The 18,353-nt window shown below is 39.0% G+C and overlaps 3 protein-coding genes across 3 annotated transcripts in view; 2 read left to right on the forward strand and 1 right to left on the reverse strand.

Moving 5' to 3' along the window:
* The first annotated feature begins 914 nt into the window (after window positions 1–914).
* Window positions 915–2,764, forward strand: LOC134811176 (leukocyte elastase inhibitor-like). Its single transcript, XM_063817921.1, has one exon. The coding sequence runs from the start codon at window positions 966–968 to the stop codon at window positions 2,163–2,165; it is 1,200 nt and encodes a 399-aa protein (XP_063673991.1). The 5' UTR covers window positions 915–965; the 3' UTR covers window positions 2,166–2,764.
* A 181-nt stretch (window positions 2,765–2,945) lies between these two features.
* The window catches only part of LOC134826393 (bridge-like lipid transfer protein family member 2), a 54,106-nt gene continuing 38,698 nt past the window's right edge, over window positions 2,946–18,353 (forward strand). Inside the window, exons 1-20 of the mRNA XM_063838735.1 lie at window positions 2,946–3,194; window positions 3,339–3,512; window positions 4,278–4,434; window positions 4,749–4,864; window positions 5,061–5,184; window positions 5,392–5,503; window positions 5,903–6,029; window positions 6,149–6,302; window positions 6,597–6,732; window positions 6,833–6,986; window positions 7,108–7,270; window positions 7,532–7,715; window positions 7,848–7,901; window positions 8,391–8,503; window positions 8,696–8,885; window positions 9,014–9,140; window positions 9,519–9,633; window positions 10,015–10,103; window positions 10,351–10,488; window positions 11,670–11,739. Coding sequence (XP_063694805.1) covers window positions 3,127–3,194; window positions 3,339–3,512; window positions 4,278–4,434; window positions 4,749–4,864; window positions 5,061–5,184; window positions 5,392–5,503; window positions 5,903–6,029; window positions 6,149–6,302; window positions 6,597–6,732; window positions 6,833–6,986; window positions 7,108–7,270; window positions 7,532–7,715; window positions 7,848–7,901; window positions 8,391–8,503; window positions 8,696–8,885; window positions 9,014–9,140; window positions 9,519–9,633; window positions 10,015–10,103; window positions 10,351–10,488; window positions 11,670–11,739 — 2,565 coding nt within the window. The 5' untranslated portion in view covers window positions 2,946–3,126. The remainder of the gene's footprint in view (window positions 3,195–3,338; window positions 3,513–4,277; window positions 4,435–4,748; window positions 4,865–5,060; window positions 5,185–5,391; window positions 5,504–5,902; window positions 6,030–6,148; window positions 6,303–6,596; window positions 6,733–6,832; window positions 6,987–7,107; window positions 7,271–7,531; window positions 7,716–7,847; window positions 7,902–8,390; window positions 8,504–8,695; window positions 8,886–9,013; window positions 9,141–9,518; window positions 9,634–10,014; window positions 10,104–10,350; window positions 10,489–11,669; window positions 11,740–18,353) is intronic.
* LOC134826397 (acid-sensing ion channel 2-like) lies at window positions 11,917–17,903 on the reverse strand. The gene is made up of 8 exons (XM_063838750.1): window positions 17,490–17,903; window positions 17,194–17,347; window positions 15,916–15,987; window positions 15,406–15,543; window positions 15,138–15,230; window positions 13,465–13,763; window positions 13,132–13,310; window positions 11,917–13,021 (listed from the first exon to the last, which is right to left on the reverse strand). Exons 1-8 carry the CDS (start codon window positions 17,896–17,898, stop codon window positions 12,515–12,517), a joined length of 1,851 nt encoding a protein of 616 aa, XP_063694820.1. The 5' UTR covers window positions 17,899–17,903; the 3' UTR covers window positions 11,917–12,514.

The raw sequence follows: 18,353 nt of genomic DNA on the forward strand, positions 1-18,353 counted from the left end.
AGCTCTCAAACTTTTGAAGTTTAGACTGTCCCTCATTACATCGGAACCAATATAATGGATATGTTTCTTTTGTGCACAATACCGGGCCCCTTTTGAACCTGGCTCACGTCCGTTATGTGAACACATGCCGAGAGCTCGAACACTTCTTAATATTATACTTCATAATACACAGCTACTTACTAAACTGTCACGTGAAGTGTGAACCCTATCCAGGTTCTTGATTGTCTGGCTGTTAGGATGGCTAGAATATGGATCACATCACAAATGGCACGTCACTGATTGGGCCATGTGATGTGATACCTGCGGGAGCCTGAATGAGAGGTTCTTAGTATAGTTGTCGGTCACCGGTGAAAAGGCTTATTAAACGATTAAGCAACCTTACGAGATCAGTTCACATCATGCAATATATAAGGAATAACTATTATCAGACTGCATCAATAATTTCTATCATCAACTCCTTCTTGAACAACAAAAACTATGGTCTCAGAGAAAACGAAACGGATGAACTCAGCCCTACCCTGCTAGTCGTAACTAATTGCATCCATGATACCATACATACCATTTAATTTCATAACATATGCGGTCATATGATCTGGTAGCCAATCAGCTATTCACGAACAGGGGTCGGGCTATTTGGATACTGCCAAACATGAAACATGACAGATAATGATACCATGGTACTGCTTTAAAAAGTGTGGATGTAGTAGTAGTAGTAGTGGATGATATTAATTGTAATGGTAGGCAGGTAGGGTATTGGATATTAAGAGGCAGTGAAACTAGCGGTCTGCAATGAATTTAGACTTGCCACCGATTAATAAATTTAGATATTATAATAATTCATTATTAACTTAACAGATTTTGTAACTGCCTTGTCGGACAAAACATTACTGTAGTCTGTAATCTTTCTGTTTCAGGTCATGTACTAATACATGTGTCTACCCAGTTTGGATAATAATTAACTGAAGATGACAGCAACGTATCTTCTTTTGACTACAGTTGTCTTTAGTATGGCTCTAAAAGCTTGTGCTGCTAGAAAGTTGGCTGTAGCAGGTCCCATCAATACATTTGGGTTAAAGCTCCTGTCACACAGTCCCCCTGGTGAGAACGTGATGATATCTCCTTACTCCATATGTACTGCTGTGGCAATGCTGAATGCTGGTGCTGCTGGAACCACTAAAGCTCAGATTGACAAAGCATTTGGTTGGGGTGATATAGACCGCTTGTCAGGGCAGTACAGGAAGTTGTTAAGTTCTGTGGGCTCCAGTGGAGAATTCAACCTCAGCTCCAGCAACAGGTTGTATGTGGATAAAGAGTTCCACCCTCTACAGAGCTATACTAACACTCTTTCTGGTGACTTTGGAGCAGATTTGGAGAGAGTGGACTTCAGTTCAGGTGACAACTCCGACACAGTTCAACAAGTCAACTCCTGGGTTGAAAGTCAGACTAACGGCAAAATCGACAAGATGTTTAAAGAAATAGATCCGCAAACTAGAGCTATTCTCATCAACACCATATACTTCAACGCCCAATGGCAGATACCTTTTACTAAAACAGTGAAAAGGGCTTTCTACACAGATGAAAGTCACCACACCATGGTGGATACCATGACAGTGAGTGCGGTGTTCGGTTACTATAGAAGTGAGGATGTAGAGGTTGTTAAACTGCCCTACCTTGCCGGCAAGTCAGATATCAGCATGATAATAATAAAACCTGCAGCTAGAGGTGGCCTAGCAGCTCTCGAGAAAAAGATCATCAAGAAACGGTTTTCTAAAATCAATAAGTGGATAAAAAAGGTTAACGAAGTCTATTCATACACCATCGCGCTTTCAATGCCAAAGTTTGAGTTCGGGTCTAAATTTGACAACTTGAAAGAAATTCTCAAAGAAAACTTTGGTGTGAAAGATGTTTTTAATGTTGGTAAAGCGGATTTAAGCGGAATTGACGGAAGTAGAAATTTGTTCGTGTCCTCGGTTATTCATCAGTCTTTTATCTCTGTTGATGAGAAGAGAACGGAAGCAGCGGCAGCAACATCCGTACAAGTCCGATTCAGGAGCGGACCTAGAAGAGTTAATATTGATCACCCCTTTATGTTTCTGATATACGATCAGAAGAATAAAGTAGTTCTCTTTCTTGGTCGGATGTATACCCCTGGTAATGCAGAATGATCTTGGTACTGGAAACGAAACGTATTAGGAATGATCATGGAACAACAAATTATAAAATTGTGGTGTGGTGGGCTTTAAAAAAAAGAAACAAACAAACACGTAAATTGCAATTTCTCTGCTCAGTGAAGTTTTTCTGGTACAGTAAATTTTCTCTATAATAATTTTAATGACGAGTTTAAACTTCGGATTTCCCGTTCAAAATTTTATCTCTATTTTTGTATATTATCAATTAAAAATTTGGGCAATTCGATAATCTGTCGGTGGTCACTTAACGCACGGTTAGCTCACGGTTAACGCACACTTAACACATCGACAGATTACCGAATTGCCAAAATTTGTGTGTTAAAATTCTTTGTTTTTAATTTTGACAAGAATGATTATAATAATATTATAATGACTTAGATATCCCCCTTCCCCCCATCTATCCAAGTCTAATTGATTAAAAATTTTTGATTTTTCCAGAACTATGTTAAACCGCTTTTTATGTTTGCTGATTTACAAAATATAATGGATATAAGATTTAAATTATTATCGAAGAATTTATTTTATATTTTACAGATTATCATAAAATCGTACAATTTCATATCATTCATTTTAATTAATTGTTCATCTGTTTCACTTCTTTTAAAGAAAATTTACCCGATGAGGATACAATATGGAGTAATTGGTGGTATTAGAATCGATAAACAATCGCCAAATCGGTCAGCTTAGAATTAAACGATTTTAAATTTTTAAGTTTTTCAAGATTCAGATATGTTCAAAATAAATTACACTCCTTACAGCTATGTCAAGACAATAGCAAAACTTTAGTTGGTAGTCGGACAAATGATAGCTTGAATACAATTACCACCTTGCAAGCTGAGTAGCCCAACAGAAGAGCTGAGAGGCTGGCAAGAGACCTAAAGAACTCCCCATCAACCAGTGAAACCTATAACCCCTACCCCACTAACAGACTATAATAATGCACCTGTACCTGAGCGTCTTGCTTCATCTGGCGGTCGCTGTCTTCTCTCTCGCTTGTCTTTCTAGGTATATCATTACTAACTATCATAAGCATGATAAGTGCTACGGACAATTCAACAGGTTTCTTTCGGGAGAAATAAAGGAATCAATTTGATGAGGAAAAAATGATTAAGACAAAATATATTTCCTCACCAAACTCCCCCTCTTCAGGCTGGTGGGAGTGTTGTTAAGCTGGTTCCTGAGCGCAGTCACAAAACACCGTATACAGATAGGACACGTGACCTTGTTATCAGTTCACGACATCAAGGTAGAGACCCGGGACAATGGCATTAAACTCAGAGTCAGTCATGTCTCCATTGTCTCCAAGCTCTTCTCTAATTCCATGTAGGTATTTCCGAGGATTATGATTGTTTTTATATTGTTAACTGCCCTTAAGCCCTTTTTATAGTTTTAATGGGCTGCCCCAAATATCTTCTTAAAATTATTAAATAACACTTAACATTACCAAGTTATAGTTTTATTTGTCTCGGTCCTAAATCCCTCGAATTAATAAATTCTCCTTTAACTCTTTAACCCTTTAACCCCTGTTATAAATGACATAGATTTGGATAATACACATTTTACAAAGTCACTTCATTAAATCATATTCTAGAAATCCCCCCGTACCCCTGGGACTGGTAACCACTTAGTTACCACCTAGTTACCACCTAGTTACCACCTAGTTACCACCTAGTTACCACCTAGTTACCACCTAGTTACCACCTAGTTACCACCTAGTTACCACCTAGTTACCACCTAGTTACCACCTAGTTACCACCTAGTTACCACCTAGTTACCACCTAGTTACCACCTAGTTACCACCTAGTTACCACCTAGTTACCGCCTAGTAACCACCTAGTTACCACCTAGTTACCACCTAGTAACCACCTAGTTACCACCTAGTAACCACCTACTTACCACTTAGTTACCACCTAGTAACCACCTAGTTACCACCTAGTTACCACCTAGTTACCACCTAGTTACCACATAGTTACCACCTAGTAACCACCTAGTTACCACCTAGTTACCACCTAGTTACCACTTAGTTACCACCTAGTAACCACCTAGTTACCACCTAGTTACCACCTAGTTACCACCTCGTACCCTCAGGAGGTGGGTGGGACTGTTTGTAGGCCAGGTTGATGTAAAACTACCTGAATTAGGAGCACTTCTCGCACGGAGAAAGAAACAGACCTTATCAGTTACAACTGCTTCCTCCGACAAGAAACCTTTCAGAATGCCTCCTTTTATCGTTTACCTAATTCAGGTAATGTTAGAAATGTAACCACGGTAACGTAACCATGGTTATGTTAGAAATTTAAACATGCATGACTTTATCTTGTTCCAAATATAGAAATGTGTATTTTTTAAGCAAGGACTGGTTTGGATTTCTAATCAGTATAAATTAACAAGATGTATGTATAGTAGAAGTTTTCGGGTTTGTTATTAAACTATCGAAGATAACATAAATATTGTCGTGTTAACACAAGATTTGCCGTTCATTACAATGTTATGTGTCAAAATACAAGGAATTTCAAGGTTTTATCTCAAGTATCTTCTTAAACTGACATAATATTTCAGAGAGTACACTTTAGTGTGGAGAGTATCACATTACAGGCAAAAGATAGATCACTCAGTGTGGCCGTATCGCTTTCAACTGGGGTTAATCTGGTTTCTTTTCCTGATAAGGACAACAAGTAATGTGCTTGTTTATTAATTTTATTATTGATGGTCATGGTAGTCATATGTTTTAAATTACATTTAACATATCAGTAAAACATCTGGAAGACATTTTTAATAAATACTTTAAAGTTTCCAATTCTGGACTCGTAACCATGAGTGGAAATGATCAAATTTTTGCGGGAGTGCTCACGTTATATCCTTCCCTTTCAGATTCGTATCATCACATTTAGCTATGGACCATATAGAGATAATACTGAAAGAAGACAAAACGACTTACTTAAACACTTCGTTTGGAGTTAAACTGGACCTTTTATTTTCGTATTACTTTGAATCGGTGGGTTTACCTTATGTAGTAGAAATACTGTAACACTTTCTGTTGTACTTACTGAGTCTTCTTACACACTTTGCCGTGATAATGGTTAACAAGTGATCATTACCCGTACTAGGGAGTCTTGTAAAAACACTTGGTGAGATGCTATACATTTGTTCACGCTCAAATAGAAAACAATTAGGAACAAAAAGTAAAGCAACAATATTTCAGATAGAGACTATAAAAGTATCAGTGGATATGCTATCTGTAATGGCTTATGAGGGGATACTAGATGTGATAAAACAGTTCAATCTCCGGAACAAATCGCCCTCCAATTCTATTGGTATTAAACTAATTACAACACTACAAATCTATTACATTTATTGAGAATTATGTAATGTAACGCGATGGAAGTATTTTAAGCGGGCATATCCTGTCCAAACCCAGGATACATGACATAAAGAATTTGGTTTAACTTGCTTGTATGAAAAGCATTTTCCACCACTTTATAACGTGTCGTACCGTGCCCCGATATAATCCTTAAACCTTCATAACCGTTATTTTGTCCCTTTTTGTCCACCCTACTTTTTGTCCGTTTTAAAAATAAAGGGTACCGAACGGACAAAAACGGACACAAAACATGAGCCCCCCCCTTTTATTAGGTGAACTTATCCCCAGTGTAGTGCTCTATTCTAAATGCCGGTCTAGGGTAAATAGAACTAATGTACCACTCAACCTTCAGAGACGGTAACAAAACAGAAGATCTCTATTTTCAAGAAGATATCCAGGATACTGCCCCTGGTTGCTAAAGACCGCAGTTTAAGGATACAGAACGTGTCGTGCAGTGTGTCAGATGTAGAGGAAACTAGGTCAGTGAGAATGTCCATATAAATAGTACACCAACACAGCAACAAGGGACATAATTGAATGTTTTTATAGTGCAGGAAACTCAGGGCACCTCCATTATTACCCGTTATATTCTCCTCAGGAACATGAGTTTTAAGATAGAGAGTATGACAGAAGAAGGAGCACACAGCACATCAGACGCACTCATCGAGAACTTGTCTCTTAGCAACGCTAAAGTTTACATCAACAACACAGACTTCTTGTCTATTGGCTCTATTAAATTATCTCCTTTCAAGGTTTGTTAACACGTGTCGATGTGTTCGTAGTTTAAACAGATGTTCGAACTGCTGATAAGAAGGTGAAAAAAACAAACATCTTGAACACTAGATATATTTTGTTGCGTCCATCCACCCTAATAATAACTCTAAATAGCACAGCCTTACATAATCAACAGATAATCGTCTCACTGTAGCAATCAGTAAATACAATAACGATATAAATGAACGTTATAATCATAAAATTACTCATTATGCTAATAATAATATAATCACATAATCCCTAATTACCTAATCATTATGTTCACTCTCCAGGTTACTGGATTAAATAAGAGAGAAGTGACAGTTAACGTATCAGCTCATATTGATATGCCCTCTATTCAATGGTTCAACACTGAGTTAGTTTCCTGGGTTACCTCTATCCCTGTATCTACTGCACCTAGAGAACAAGGTAGGGTTGGTTGGGGCTGTTGTTTTCTTGTAGAAGCTTAACCTTGGGTTTTTATCTCAATGTCCATGTTTGTTAATGCGATAAAATCCTTTTTGCCCAGGTATCCCCAAAGAATCAGACTCTATTGATGCTCCTACCCTATCTATAACAAGCATTACAAGACTTACTAACCTATCTGTCAAGATGTTTGAAGACAGCAAGTCCGTCAGGAAGCTGATCACCCTTACCCTCCCTTCTCTAGACTTTCATCACAGGTATAAAGGTTTCTTCTTTATGCGAACGTGTTGTGGAACGTTGAAACATGAAGTTCTCCATTTTAGTTTAATAATGGATATTGAATTGTTTCTATTATTTTCATACAGCCTATTATTTCAGTAAATCGTATGACAAGTTGAGTGTTGGGATTGCTTGCAAAGGTTTGTTACTCCAGCTACCAATACCACTGAAGATAAAGAAGAGGTTGAGAGACAGGTTACCCGCTATTCAGGAGAACCATTTGTGGGGGCAAGTGCTGGACTTTAAATCTCTTACAGTCAAGGTTAGTAAATAGTAGTAGTAGTTAGTAATAGTACAGTCAAGGTATTCACTGCAAAATAAGATAGCTACTCAGCACATTGACATTTGACGCTATTGTACTATTTGTTGACTGTTTTGGAGGTGAAATGGCTCAAGTTAAGTAAGAATTTTAGCGATTCTTACGTCAGAGATGTTAGCAGTAAGTTAGCACGAATAGTAGTACAGTATTACCTAACAACACCAATATGCAATGCTCTAAAGTCTAAATATATTCCCTTACCAGGTCCAAAAATACAAAGAAACTATAAAGGTTGATGTTGATATGCAGAACTCGGTAATGGAGTGGAACTATCATTTCTCAAACCTAATCATGGAGCTAATGCCACAGTTTATTATAATGTTGCCTGTTCTTTCTACAGTCAAGACTCCTTCAGCTGCTACTACTCCATCTAAACCACGAGCCATTGGTGAGCAATGTGAATTTCATATTTTTGGTTTCACCACTATCAGTCAGGTTCAGAAATTAATTAAGATTGTGATTTCGTTTGATCATTAGAGGGCTTGATGTACGACATTAAGTCATTGCAATATTCTTTCAGATATCGACTGTAACATAGTCAGATTGAACGTGTTCCTTCTGTCAAATGAACCAGGTAAGTGTTATTAGTGTTATGAAGCCTGGTCAAGCTCATATGTTATATCATGGCTGATTGCCAACTTCAGAGAATGTCCAGCCGTCTGCCAGTCACACTGCAATATGAATATTGCGTAACGCGCGCAGCTTCGCAAGTGTTGCGGGATGCAGCTTTCATAGCGAGCCACACGGACAAATTAATATTTTGTTCTTAATTTACGTACAACCCGCACGCAATTTGTTGCGTGGACTTATGATATGTAAATAAACTAATGATATGCAAATAATCTTGCTTTTCGAAGCAACATCATCATTGTCACACAGTCGTCACTGACGGCTTTTAATGTGTTGGTTACACTCATCTGTTGATAAACGGCAATAAAGATGGGCCATAGCACGACGAAGTCTTCGATTATTTTACATATTATTGTCTTTATAATTCAAATTCCAAATACTTTCAAAAATATTTCAAATATTTTAGAAGATCTTGCATTTTTTCTTATCTCAGGAGAAGTTTGCTCTCTGCTTCACATCAACAAATTGAATCTGGACAAAAGGGGTATAAGAAGTAATCTGTCCGTTGAGAACCTTTACCTTCACACAATGGAGCGATTACCTGAGGTATTTGAGAGCAGCTCATCATTCCATTTTACTTTTCTGCAGATTATAAACGCACGGTTTATTAACATTCCAAGTACTGTTCAAAAGGCAGGCAAACAGAAAATCACGAACAGTTTAGTCTTTAAAAAAATCCTTTATCACCTTACACAGTGGGTGTCCCATGTAAAGCAACCTAATACACAACCTCCCCAGATCTACCTGTGTAACATAGAGTTAGAGGAGAGCGACACAATGCTCTACCTAGCTAAAGCCTCCGTAACACGTGACTTGAGCGGAGTATGTGGGGATGTGAGCAGTGTGGCGGTCAGCTGGGAACCTACCCAACACAGAGTGTTGGAGAGTTGTGTCAACAAGACTAAGGGGTCCATCATTTGCATCAGAGGTGAGAACTGGTATGCAGTGTAGTTAGATGACAGTATATTTATATTCAATGATATTGAGAAAGGCATTACTCGACACTAAGGCCTTATTGTGATATTAATATAATTGTGATATTCTTCACTTTCTCAGATTTGTTGATGTACCAGCGCCCAACTCAGCCCAGTGCTCCCTCTACAAGTCCCTCGGTTCCTATCAACAAGATCGTAGTCAATGTTACCAGAACTTCTCTCAACTTTATAACTTCCCCATCTAACCAGTAAGTGACAAAACAAGTCACTATAGTTACACGTTACCATAGTTACAAGTTACCATAGTAACAAGTTACCATAGTAACAAGTTACCATAGTAACAAGTTACAAGTTACCATAGTTACAAGTTACCATAGTTACAAGTTACCATAGTTACAAGTAACCATAGTTACAAGTTACCATAGTTACAAGTTACCATAGTTACAAGTTACCACAGTTACAAGTTATCATAGTAACAAGTTACCATATTTACAAGTTACCATAGTAACAAGTTACCATAGTAACCACCTTCCTAGTGATGGAAGCCTTGGCGCTGTTCAATAATCACTTTGGTTTGCTGTTTTGCACTTTTTATAAAGGCACATTAAAATTAAGATCACTTGCAGGATATCGATAGAACTGACTCCGTTTGAACTGAAGGTGGTGGACAGCGGAGTAAAGTTGAGGGTCAGTGACAATGTTACTGTTATTATGGACGGGCATCAGATCCTCTACATCACAGTAAGTAACACAAAACATTCCAAAACTGTATATTATTTTGTTACTATTTACTTACTTAGGAGACTTAGGAGATATTCGTAGATTCCTCTACTGGGTCATTGAATAGTTCGACGGCCTTTGCAGCATCGCTGGTGCCTTATTCATACTCCAGTCCAGCAAAGAATTCCCATTCAAAATGAAAATATTTTATACGAATTAATCATGTGGCTCATTGTTGTAGAGTAACATCCAGATAGTTGTAGATCACAAATCGGGACACGGTCTGTAAAAATCCTATCCGACCTTGTACACACTGAGGTGAACTACCCTGAACCACCCTGAACCACCCCACACTTGAACCACCCTAATACACACAGAATGAAAACACTTTCGCCTCCTCAGGATGTTGGGTTAGAGCACGTGGTTCAGGAGAAAGAGCTGCTTGAAGTTAGAGAGTGCTACCCAGAGTTCGCTTCAACTAACCGAGCATGGTACGAAACTTTGTTAACTTAACTAATTGTATTATTACTTATGTAAATTGCTAACAGAAATAGCCAACTGAACTGATACCAGCTTAGGCTACCTCTTTTATCTGATCGTATATATTTGATTCGAAATTATCGGAGATGGTGTCCTGATCACATGGGTAATACGTGGAGTTTAGGATAAATTGCCGATAAACAATGAATTTTCCACTGACCTCAAGTGGCCTCAGCTTATAAACCCCTCAAACCACAGGTACTTCCACTGCCGGGAGTTCAAAGTGTTTCTGCCCCACAACTACGGCAGAAACCCCACAAATAGCAACCACCCAACTCTGGCTCTGGCTATTGACGAGGCTCAGAACTGTTTTAAAATGTTGAAGGCTCTGCACAGGTGGGTGACTATTTGTTTAATTAATATTAACTCTGTGACGTCACGTGGCGTTGTGTGACGTCACGTGTCGTTGTGTGACGTCACGTGGCGTTGTGTGACGTCACGTGGTGTTGAAGGCTCTGCACAGGTGGGGGACTATTTGTTTAAGTAATGTTATTTATAGATTATTTATTTGCATGTTTTGTATCGCTCTGATACAGTGAATATTCATATTACTAACCCTATCATGTTTACCTATTTTTACTTTGTTGATACCTTACTCGGGATTATTATAACCGGGATAAAGTGGTGGGTTTTGGAAGATTCCGCCATATTTTTCCCGGTCAAAAATTTTACCAGTCATAAAAAAACCCGCCGACTCAGATTATGGGGTTCCAAGGGGGTGGTGATCATCATATTTTCTTTGAAGTCTCATATGTGCTAGAGAAGACTTTTGAAGCAGTGGATGGAGGGCTGTAACTTAATTGGCGGTTGCTACCATAATTTCGTTATAAAAATCACAATTTGGTTATAGAAATCAGATTTCAGGGTGGACCGTGATTCTCACTTTTCTTGCCCATGAAGTGAGTAAACTGTGCCACTATTTCATGGTCCACGGTGGATTGATTACTGGAGCAGTTGAAGATGCAAAGCCAAGACGTTCCCCAATACCAAGCGGTGGGCAGGAAATTAAGCTCCGGCTGACCTTCAGAGCAGTAGCCCCATTAGCGGACAAAATGAAAGTCTTGTTAAGACAACAATACAACTTCGAATTTGACGGTCAGTGCAGCAGGGGGATATCAATAATGATAATGGAGGGGACATCAGCGATAATGAGAATGAGAATACGCTTTAATGAAGATTTGACTTATTATTGCTATAGATTTATTTTCCTTTAAATACTAGACGTGTCTTTTTTTCTATTTCTGAGTAATATCAGTAACTGTAAATTGAAATAACTAACAGAAATTTCGGTTGAAAATTTGTTGACCTCTGAAAAAAAACTTGAAAGGTCGGCCACCGGTAAATACATGACCGGGATAATTTGGCGGGTTTTGGGAAATTCCGCCATATTTTTCCCGGTTATTAATTTTCCCAGTCATAAATTAACCCGCTATAATATTCCCGAGTAAGGTAAATAACAAGTAAGTTGGGTAATATGGGCCCACTTTCTACTAACCCAGTTACTGATATCTCACCAGGGTACCAAGACTTGCTAGTGACGGTGAACCACTGTACGCTGACTGTAAAGTGGAGATCAAACAATTCCTGGTGAGTTTGATATTGTTAAAACTTAGTTTAATAAGTTTATAAGTTTTGTAAGTCTCTTGACATATAACTGTGTAGTGTCTACTCATCATTGTGAAGGTATTTCTGGTAGTAAACCCTTCTAATCGTGTCAATTCGTTTCATCAAGGCATGATTCAAAGAGTAAAACAGATTTTTCTTCCAAATTAATATTTTGATGTTTAACAGAATAACAGAGTTTCGTCTGAGTTTGTTCGGAGAATTTAAAACATTATTATACATTATACATTATACATTATACATTATACATTATATATTACACATTACACATTATACATTATACACTATACATTATACACTATACATTATATACTATACATTATATACTATACATTATACATTGACAACTGACAATTTACAATTGCCCTCAAACAATTATGAGGCATCATCAGACTTAAGAATATCATGATTTGTTTTATCAACTAATAATCACAATTACGTTACATCAAATCAAATAACATACAATAATTAAACTCAAAGTAAATCAAGATAAAGCAAAAAGTCCTTAATAATCAAATAAAGTGGGCAGGCTGTAATTTTAACTTGATGCAGCTGTCATCAGATATCATCTCTCTTAGAGCAGTATCTGCTATTTTGAAGCTGAAAAAGGCAGTTTGGTGAATAGTCTTAGCTAATGTACAAGTTTATGATTTTTAGAACTCTCAAACAAAGAATTGGGCTAATCAACAAGTTACCAAAGTTACAAGTTACCAAAGTTACAAGTTACCATAGTAACAGGTTACTTAACATTGGCCCACACGTGGATGCGTCTAGCACAGTAATCTATCAGTTCGCCCAGAGTAGCTACGTTAGCTCCAATAAACAGCCCCAGATTACCCCCCACATCTCCCAGTAAGTTCATGGTAGTGTAAGCAGGAACTTTCTGCACGTTCTCTATAGCCAGCGTCTCAAAGTACACGTGCAGCCTGATAAAGTTCTCTCTCAGGTCAGATACTGTATTGTAATCCTCGTTGAGTCCCAGTAGCTTGGTAGCCGCGTTAAGTGGGGGGTACTGCGCGCGCGACAACTTGTACTCGTAGTACGTGTCCGTACACGGGTCAATACACCAGCAGCCCTTAATCCTATCCTCGTAGAAACCCTGGTGGATTCGCTTTATCACCTTGACAGTGCAGTCGTGGTGTGTGAACAAGCTGCAGATGGTGATGTTCTCCAGAGGCATGTGACTCTGTTTACATTTGCATTCCTCGTCCAGGATCTGGGCGTGGCATTCCAGCTGACACGCTACCTGGGTGTTTGGATCGTAATAAAACTAAACTGGTAGTTTTAATTAAATACATAATAATATTATATATGAATAATATTATATATATGAATAATGTGAATAATAAACTTTACCACGGAGTAAGTGGTGTTGTTCATGAGAGGACGGGAGGTACAGTTAAAATAGGGTTGTCCCAGGTTGTTTATACGGAGTGTCCGTGTGCTGATGTACGCTTCACTTCCTGGAGGGATTGCTAGACCGTATTCCTTGATCAGCGGGGGCTCCTTGTAGTGGTGCAACATCACTTTTATTCCTGTTAATGTTGTGATTTACGATTTGTTTTTAACACTTTATTTAAACAAATTATTTAGGAAATCCCTTTAGCGATGCTTTGTTTCAACGAAGAATACAATTCATGGTTGCTCAGCATCACACAACCCAGGTTACCATAGTTATTCAGCACTTACCCGCACTCTCCTGGGTATCAGCGTATTCTGACTGGTTGATGTTAATTATAAAAGTGGCCCCGAAATCATTTCCGGTCCTCTTGACAGTCTTGGTGCCATCAGCGTTGAAAGTGTAGCAGACCCCCAGCTCAGTCCGTCTCTCCGTGATATGCTCTCTGATATCCACCTCCCCATCTGTCAATTCCTCCTCGTCAAATATAACTTGCTTGAACATGTCATATATACCGTGTTTACCCGACTTCTCCAAATCCAGAATTAGCAGCTGTTTGGCTGTTCTGTTGTCTGCCTCTGTTATAGGCCTGGTGGAGGGTTACCATAGTTACAAGACCTGGTGGGGGTTACAGTTACAATGAACAGGTTACCATAGTTACAAGACCTGGTGGGGGTTACAGTTACAATAAACAGGTTACCATAGTTACAAGACCTGGTGGGGGTTACAGTTACAATAAACAGGTTACCATAGTTAAAGACCTGGTGGGGGTTACAGTTACAATAAACAGGTAACCATAGTTACAAGACCTGGTGGGGGTTACAGTTACAATAAACAGGTTACCATAGTTACAGGACCTGGTGGGGGTTACAGTTACAATAAACAGGTAACCATAGTTACAAGACCTGGTGGGGGTTACAGTTACAATAAACAGGTAACCATAGTTACAAGACCTGGTGGGGGTTACAGTTACAATAAACAGGTAACCATAGTTACAAGACCTGGTGGGGGTTACAGTTACAATAAACAGGTTACCATAGTTACAAGACCTGGTGGGGGTTACAGTTACAATAAACAGGTTACCATAGTTACAAGACCTGGTGGGGGTTACAGTTACAATAAATAGGTAACCATAGTTACAAGACCTGGTGGGGGGTAACAGTTACAATAAACAGGTTACCATAGTTACAAGACCTGGTGGGGGGTTACAGTTACAATAAACAGGTAATCATCGTTACAAGACCTGGTGGGGGTTACAGTTACAATAAACAGGTAACCATAGTTACAAGACCTGGTGGGGGTTACAGTTACAATAAACAGGTTACCATAGTTACAAGACCTGGTGGAGGGTTACAGTTACAATAAACAGGTTACCATAGTTACAAGACCTGGTGGGGGTTACAGTTACAATAAACAGGTTACCATAGTTACAAGACCTGGTGGGGGTTACAGTTACAATAAACAGGTTACCATAGTTACAAGACCTGGTGGGGGTTACAGTTACAATAAACAGGTTACCATAGTTACAAGACCTGGTGGGGGTTACAGTTACAATAAACAGGTTACCATAGTTACAGGACCTGGTGGGGGTTACAGTTACAATAAACAGGTAACCATAGTTACAAGACCTGGTGGGGGTTACAGTTACAATAAACAGGTTACCATAGTTACAAGACCTGGTGGGGGTTACAGTTACAATAAACAGGTTACCATAGTTACAAGACCTGTTGGGGGTTACAGTTACAATAAACAGGTTACCATAGTTACAAGACCTGGTGGGGTTTACAGTAACAATAAACAGGTTACCATAGTTACAAGACCTGGTGAGGGGGGGGGGGGGGGGGGGGAGGTGACAGTTTCTATTGGCGAGGCAGTTGGTGGTGTAAATGCGGTGATTTTAAAATTTTAAACTTTTTTAACCACATTTATATTCACAGCATAAAAAAGTAATATAAATACTAACAAGCCGAGTTCATCAAGAACGTCCGGCCCCCAGACCCTCGCAATCTCGTACTTCTTTACCACTAGATTCTCCGACTGGTTCAACCAACTCTTCCTGGAACAGTTAAATTATTAGATCACCCATTCAACTCATCAGTCAATACTTGAATAATTGGCTCTCTGTGTAAAATTAAAATTCTGTTTTGAGGTACGAAATTGTGTTTTGATACGATTCATGAATTGCAACCTATAATATTATCTTCATGTAACCTATATATAACTCCTCATACCTGTATTTGTTAAGATTGCAGATAGTGATGGCTGGCATGGTGAGTTTACCCCCTATGTTATATGTAAAACTCAGCTGTGAGGAGGTATCAAACGCGAAGTATTGGGTAAATGCAGCGTGGATGTTTGACAAGGCGTACCTGAAATAAAGTAAATTGTTGGAAACAATTCAGAAGTAAGTTATAAATAGTAATCTTTCTTCGCTCTTTATGAGTGGGTCGATCATATAGTTTGATAGTTGGTGACGAAGTGAGAGTCTTAGTTTAAGCTAATTACAACACTACAAATCTATTACATTTATTGAGCTATGTAAGTTATTGTAACGTCCTGTCTATGACAAAGGCGTGTTGTCGAAACATCGACAACTAATTGCTTTGAAACACCGAGTAGAGACTCTTACTTCGTCACCAACTATCAAACTATAAGTTATAAATAAGTTAGAAAAAGTTAAAAATAAATAAGTTATAAATAAGTTATAAATGAGTTATAAATAAGTTAAAAATAAGTCTCACCCGCAGCAAATTACCCAGAACACAAACCAAAGAACTCTTCTGAAAGGAGGACTGTCCTCTTCAAATATAAACCTGTCAATTAGATACTTAACTACCTTACTCGGGAATATTATAGCGGGTTAATTTATGACTGGGAAAATTAATAACCGGGAAAAATATGGCGGAATTTCCCAAAACCCGCCAAATTATCCCGGTCATGTATTTACCGGTGGCCGACCTTTCAAGTTTTTTTTCAGAGGTCAACAAATTTTCAACCGAAATTTCTGTTTTTGTTACTTGTTAAAGAAGTTATTTCAATTTACAGTTACTGATATTACTCAGAAATAGAAAAAAAGACACGTCTAGTATTTAAAGGAAAATAAATCTATAGCAATAATAAGTCAAATCTTCATTAAAGCGTATTCTCATTCTCATTATCGCTGATGTCCCCTCCATTATCATTATTGATATCCCCCTGCTGCACTGACCGTCAAATTCGAAGTTGTATTGTTGTCTTAACAAGACTTTCATTTTGTCCGCTAATGGGGCTACTGCTCTGAAGGTCAGCCGGAGCTTAATTTCCTGTCCACCGCTTGGTATTGGGGAACGTCTTGGCTTTGCATCTTCAACTGCTCCAGTAATCAATCCACCGTGGACCATGAAATAGTGGCACAGTTTACTCACTTCATGGGCAAGAAAAGTGAGAATCACGGTCCACCCTGAAATCTGATTTCTATAACCAAATTGTGATTTTTATAACGAAATTATGGTAGCAACCGCCAATTAAGTTACAGCCCTCCATCCACTGCTTCAAAAGTCTTCTCTAGCACATATGAGACTTCAAAGAAAATATGATGATCACCACCCCCTTGGAACCCCATAATCTGAGTCGGCGGGTTTTTTTATGACTGGTAAAATTTTTGACCGGGAAAAATATGGCGGAATCTTCCAAAACCCACCACTTTATCCCGGTTATAATAATCCCGAGTAAGGTAGATAGTTGGATACTAGATAGTTGGATACTAGATAGTTGGATACTAGATAGTTGTATACTAGATAGTTGGATACTAGATAGTTGGATACTAGATAGTTGGATACTAGATAGTTGGATACTAGATAGTTGGATACTAGATAGTTGGATGTGTGAATTAGTTGGAGAATAGAAAATGCGTCTTTTTGTTTCCAAACGTCTCGGCTAGTTTGTGAATGTATTATCACAGATGAGCAACTATTTCACGACCAGTACCCGTACAAGCAAGGTACAAGGACCATGGTACTTTGTACCTGTTTAGTGTTTACCTGATAAAGCTAGCTGTGATGGCTTGCATGAAGTCACTAAAGGACTCTACAACTGGTTTAGGCGTCTTCTTCAGTTCCTCCGGGTTCAATGTAAGCGTGCTTGGTTCCGCCGTATCACTACCTATCTCACAGTAATTCTCTGCGTTTGTACTTTCTTGCAATGTTAGTTACGTGATAAAGTAGCTAACTAGCATGCTTGTGAACCACCCTAATGCTCACTCGTTGTGGGTATGACCACAAGTGAGTCCTACAATTTAGCAAACTTGTTTTATATTCAACAAACTCCGCCAACTCACCTTTAGCAGCAGCAGCAGCTCGTGCAGCTCTCACAAGATCGTAGTCCTTGTTCTCCCTGTACTCCTGAAGTGCAGCCCTCTTGCTCTCCTGAAACCCACTCTGGCGGTGTCTCTGACAGAAACTCTGCCCACGTGCAGTGTAATCCCGCGCGGCGCCCATCTGATCTCGTAACGACACATATCGGGGGATCTCGTCTTGCCAGCTATCCCCACCACAATACCCGGACCCGGGCCGGAATATAACGCTATTGAAGCCGTAAGAAGGGTCTTGGGAGGGGTGGTAGTAGTGGTCATGGTAACGTGACACGTGCTCGGGACACGTGCTCCGTGACACGTGCTGCGGTGCAGGGCGGCGCTCGTGGGGCAGGAGCACTGACCCTATAGTGTGGGGCGAGCTTGCACTTTCCATAGCCCTTATCTGTGTACGGAACGATCTTTGTTTAAATTAAAGCAAATGCCTGGAAATTGTTAACTGCCTTTTCAATAGAAGTTGAATCTTAATACTCTCAAAGATCGATAGAATGATTAAAGAGCGTTTTCTTAACTCGACAAAAACTGAAAGCAAACAAAGATAAACGGTCCATGTGTGCACGATCCAACTGCTAGCACTAAACTTAGATCTCCTTACTAAACCAGTTGTTAAAGGTTTGGCATTCTTCTATTTAGGACTGATGGGCTTCTGATTATTTAATTGTTTACGTTTTGACCAGTCATTTCGTTTACAATTATCGGTCAACATGCACTATTTGTCACTGGTGAAATACCTGCCAAGTGTTCCGGAGACACACAATTAGCACATCTTTGGTATCGGACATGATCAAACTGATGTACTTCACATTTATTTCTACGCAATTAGATGTTATT

This window comes from Bolinopsis microptera, chromosome 2 (assembly GCF_026151205.1).
Source record: "Bolinopsis microptera isolate Bmic1 chromosome 2, MBARI_Bmic_1.0, whole genome shotgun sequence".
NCBI lineage: Eukaryota > Metazoa > Ctenophora > Tentaculata > Lobata > Bolinopsidae > Bolinopsis > Bolinopsis microptera.

Bases quoted from the DNA above. Each gene is read 5' to 3' on its own strand.
- LOC134811176 (XM_063817921.1), top strand. From the start codon at position 966: ATGACAGCAACGTATCTTCTTTTGACTACAGTTGTCTTTAGTATGGCT.
- LOC134826397 (XM_063838750.1), bottom strand. From the start codon at position 17,898: ATGGAAAGTGCAAGCTCGCCCCACACTATAGGGTCAGTGCTCCTGCCC. The intron at 13,764-15,137 runs GTTAGTATTTAT...ACCCTCCACCAG, and splicing joins GTTCTTGATGAACTCGGCTT to GCCTATAACAGAGGCAGACA. The intron at 13,311-13,464 runs GTAAGTGCTGAA...CAACATTAACAG, and splicing joins TGATACCCAGGAGAGTGCGG to GAATAAAAGTGATGTTGCAC.